The sequence below is a fragment of the Vitis riparia genome, chromosome 1 (genome assembly GCF_004353265.1).
Source record: "Vitis riparia cultivar Riparia Gloire de Montpellier isolate 1030 chromosome 1, EGFV_Vit.rip_1.0, whole genome shotgun sequence".
Taxonomy (NCBI): Eukaryota; Viridiplantae; Streptophyta; class Magnoliopsida; order Vitales; family Vitaceae; genus Vitis; species Vitis riparia.
Window position 1 is genome coordinate 4,928,096 of NC_048431.1, and position 4,910 is coordinate 4,933,005.

At 31.3% G+C, this 4,910-nt stretch overlaps 1 protein-coding gene across 1 annotated transcript; it reads left to right on the top strand.

Annotated features, from left to right (window-relative positions):
- The first annotated feature begins 2,912 nt into the window (after positions 1-2,912).
- On the top strand, positions 2,913-4,630 carry LOC117924263 (MLP-like protein 28). The gene is made up of 2 exons (XM_034842860.1): positions 2,913-3,208; positions 4,056-4,630. Exons 1-2 carry the CDS (start codon positions 3,022-3,024, stop codon positions 4,322-4,324), a joined length of 456 nt encoding a protein of 151 aa, XP_034698751.1. The 5' UTR covers positions 2,913-3,021; the 3' UTR covers positions 4,325-4,630.
- The last annotated feature ends 280 nt before the right edge of the window (positions 4,631-4,910 follow it).

Consider the following 4,910-nt stretch of genomic DNA (forward strand, 5'->3'; position numbering starts at 1 on the left):
TTAATCATTCTTCAATTTGGCAAAGATGACCACAACTTTATAGTCTAAGATGTTCAATTGTTGCCCTAACATGCAAAACCATCAATTGTTCTTTAGGGGATCGTTAATTGTAATTGTGATCATCATATACTCAATTCAACTTCTTTTCTCCTCTCTTAAACACTTATAAAAGGGCAATTCATTGTTATATTCAAAATGAGTGATCCTCCTTCTTTGAATGTGTAATTGTTAGTGTTGAATATAATGTATTTATAGTGTACAATCTTTCTTTCTTTTCTTAATATAGGTCACATATATAGTAGTTAGTTCAACCTAACCTTGTATATATATTTCTCTATTGTAAGAAGTTAATCATATAAATGAGAATTAAGGTTTTCTCTCTTTCTCTCTCTCTTTCAACATGGTATCAAAGCCAAGAGAGAAAACCTTAATTCTCATTCATATGATTAACTTCTTATAATAGAGAAATATATATACAAGGCTAGGTTGAACTAACTACCATATATGTTACCTATATTAAGAAAGGAAAGAAAGATTGTATACTATAAATACATTATATTCAACACTCCCCCTCAAGCTGGAGCATATATGTCATATACACCAAGCTTGTTACAAATGTATTTGATTCTAGGACCTCTAATAGATTTAGTGAAGATGTCTGCTAGTTGATCATTTGAATTAACAAACCTTGTAGCAATACCTTTTCAACCACTTTCAAACCAAAGACTTGGGCAAACTCAAGTACTTTTTGGGACTTGAAATAGCTCAATCCAGTTCAGGTGTGGTTATGTCATAAAGAAAGTATGTCTTAGATATCTTGGAAGAAACAGGTATGTTAGAATGTAAACCTGTTGACACTCCTGTGGATCCAAATGTCAAACTTACACCAGGACAGGGGGAGCCTCTAAGAGATCCTGGGAGATATCGACGACTTGTAGGCAAACTGAACTATCTCACCATCACTCGGACAGACATCTATTTTCCTGTGAGTGTGGTTAGTCAATTTCTACAGTCACCATGTGGCAACCATTGGGATGCTATGATCCGCATTCTTCGATATATTAAAGGAACACCAGGCCAAGGTATGTTGTATGAAGACATGGGTCATATCCAAATTATTGGTTACACATATGTAGACTGGGCTAGTTCACCCTTAGATAGGCATTCTACCTTAGGGTATTGTGTTTTTATTGGAGGTAACTTAATATCCTGGAAGAGTAAGAAACAAGATGTAGTGGTCAGATCAAGCGTCGAAGCTGAGTATCGAGTTGTGGCTTTGGTAACATGTGAACTCATATGGTTGAGACAACTCCTTTAGGAATTGAGATTTGGAAAAGATGAACAGATAAAGCTAGTTTGTAACAATCAAGCCGCATTACATATTGCATCCAATCCAGTCTTTCATGAAAGGACTAAGCCTATTGAAATTGACTATTACTTTATTAGAAAGAAGATCGCATCAGGATGTGTTGCTACAAGTTTTGTTAATTCAAATGATCAACTAGCAGACATTTTCACTAAATCTCTCAGAGGTCCTAGGATTAAATACATTTGTAACAAGCTTGGTGCATATGACATATATGCTCCAGCTTGAGGGGGAGTATTGAATATAATGTATTTATAGTGTACAATCTTTCTTTCCTTTCTTAATATAGGTCACATATATGGTAGTTAGTTCAACCTAACCTTGTATATATATTTCTCTATTGTAAGAAGTTAATCATATGAATGAGAATTAAGGTTTTTTTTTTTTCTCTCTCTCTCTTTCAACAGTTAGTTTTTTCTATTTAATCATTCTCGCATTTCCTCATTCATTGCTAGATCTCAAGCACAGATCAATTTTGGTTTCTTCTTTCAACTCTTTTTTTTTTTTTTTTACTACATATATAGATATTTCTTAAAAAAAAAAAATCTAATGAGAACTTAACAAGAATTCAAATTAAAAGTAATGATTTGTACTTAATTACACATTCAAAATCATATCTTAAATAATTCTTTTATACCAAAATTGACTACAAATCAATTGCAATAAGAAGTAACATAAAGTTGGACTCTTATAAAAGGAAAATCCATCTACCAACATGAATGGGGAATCAACCAACACCAAAGGTTATAAGCCAAGGAAGGATAGTATTTTTTATGGGAATCAATGAAAGCAATTTCATCCAATATTAAGCAGATTCTCAATTGTTCATTGATAGTCCTAAGATGTTCTCATATGACTAGGTTGATACCTTTACACTTAGAATTGCATGTAGGCTAGAATCACACGCATTGACTTAATTTTTTAGTTTTGAATTATTTTTTAAAGCTAATAATTTTTTATTAAATAAATATGAGATATTTTAATCCATTAAAGGTCATATACTTACAATTTCAAACATTAGTGTTTTGTTTTTTGTTAATTTGTTTTTTAAAAAAATTAATTTTTTAATATAAGGGTAAATTTCATTTGTCTTCTTCAAAGTTTTACTTAAATATATTTAATTTTTATAGGTTTTGAATTTCACCGTACATTTTTCGAGTAAAAGAAGAGATAAATGAAAATAAAAATAAGAAAAATGATGAAAGTATTTGATAAAATTTTAAATATATAAAAAATCAAATATATTTAATAGGTGAATGAAATTAACCGTATGTATATTTTTGGACGAGGAAGAGCGTGCCGTGAAGGGAATGAGTCGAACGACTGAATTATCAATTATTGAAGAACACCGTACGTCATCCTGGTTGTTATAAGTCACTTATAACCTTTTTAATGGTAATAAATGCCTACGGAAATGGGACGTGGACACAGCCTGGATCCTCACACGTGGCATGCTGTGAATGGAGACTTGATGACCCGATGCGCGCGTATAGGGGGGCCATGTGGCATGCCCACACCCGCCCCTTGCATTTAAGGGTGCAAGGCGGAGTGTTTTTTTTTTCACAACGCTGCCTTGAGCTCTTCGTCCATATTTCCTTGTTTCTATCTGAGTCTGGTTCCTGAGAATTCTTAGTAGTAGTAGCAAAGGAGAAAACATGGGTCTGATCGGTAAGCTTCAGGCTGAAACTCTCATCAGGACTACTGCTGATAAGTTTTATGAAATTTTCTGGTGCAGACCACACCACATCTCTAATGTCTGTCCTACAAATATTCAGAAAGTTGATCTGCATGAGGGTGAATGGGGCACTTCCGGCGCTGTCATTCAGTGGCACTATAATATCGGTAAGCCGGCCAATTCCCAACCCACACCCACCTCTATATTCACTGTACTTAACCTTCAACTCTATATGTTAAGTTCATTGTATAGAACTTCATATTTTAATTATTAAATATTTGTAGATTAATTATTACCGCTTTGCCCATTGATCAGTACCATGGGTTGCCTTCGTTTACTATCTTTGTTTTTTTTTTTTTTTTTTTCCTTGATTAGCTTTTCTACAAAGATTTTGTCCATCACTTTATCATCATTGAATTGTTAAATAGATTAGGTTTTTTTTTTTGGGGAATAGTTTTTTGTTATTAAAGAAAATAGTTTTGTAATGTTAAAAACTTGATTGACAAATTTTGTTTAAAAAATAGTATTTTGCAAATTTGTTCTAAAAGCATGAATAAATTTAAAGATTTTTTTCATAGATTTTCTATAAAGTTTTCTGAGAATTAATTACATGAGTATAAAGTGTTTTCATAAGCATAATAAAAAAAAAATAGATCAAGAGAACCGTTATTCATATTTGAGTTTGTCAAAAAGAATTAAGATATACTTTTGAAATCTATTCTCAAAATCTTTTTAAAATATTACCAAATAAGCCTTAAGTAAAATTAAATTTGAAGTTTTTAGTTCAACTTGGATCAAATTCATAAATATTTACTCCATTATTATTTTTTTATTGATGTAAAATGATGAGAGAGTATCCTCTTTTTTCAACTCTAATTTATTAATATAGTGTATGAGTTCTCTTAGTTTGATAATATATTGAAAAACATAATTCATTACCAAATGAATTTTTTTTCCAAATCTATTAATTTTAACGAAGTCTTTTTTTTTTTTTTTTTTTGCATGGAATCAAAGATGGGAATGATCATATAGCCAAAGAGATTGTAGAAGCCATAGATGAGGAAAACAAATCTGTCACTTTTAAAGTCATCGAAGGAGATCTCATGAAGGAATACAAAAGCTTTAGGATCATTGTTCAAGTAATTCCAAAGGGTGATGCCACTTTCGTGCATTGGATTTTAGAGTATGAGAAATTAAATAAAGATGTCCCTGATCCAATTAAAATACTTGGATTTGTAGTTCGTGTTAGCAAGGACATCGATGACCATCTTGTCCAAGCATAGACATCAGAGGCATATGATATGGTAATGTTGTGTACGAGTATGAGACAAGTTTGAAAGTTTTAATTGCCTCTTGTCCTATGACTAAAGTGATATATGATGCATAATGTATGGGAACATTGAGCCATATAAGGCTCAAGTATGCTTTGGTGCGTTGTTGGATTGTGGGAGGGTTTCTAAGCAAACCTTTGTGTTAGGTGTTTCTCTTATTGTACCCAAAATAAAGATCCATATTATGTAATTGGAAGTTGTCAATTTGTATGTTGTTGAATGGTAAGTGAATATTTGACTTAGTTTGTTATTTGATTATTCATCCATACATATTTATTTTCTTATAATATGCATGCTTATCTTATGATCAAGTAATTTATTGAAATCACCTCCTCTTTAATTTATAAAGTCTCTTATTATAATTTATTAATGTCAGAAAAGATATGTCACTCTCAATACTTTAAATTTTAATGATGATTAGGATGAGTGCACAATGGTTTTGAAACCTTAGCCTCATGCAACCACATGTAAAATATCAAAACAAAAATAATTACACTTTCTATAATTATTTGGTTATATATTCCTTAATTAAAGAATG

What these genes read in the sequence shown, in the direction of transcription:
- LOC117924263 (XM_034842860.1), top strand. Translation starts at nt 3,022, where the DNA reads ATGGGTCTGATCGGTAAGCTTCAGGCTGAAACTCTCATCAGGACTACT. An exon ending in TCAGTGGCACTATAATATCG is followed by an intron (nt 3,209 to 4,055) that starts GTAAGCCGGCCA and finishes ATGGAATCAAAG; the next exon opens with ATGGGAATGATCATATAGCC.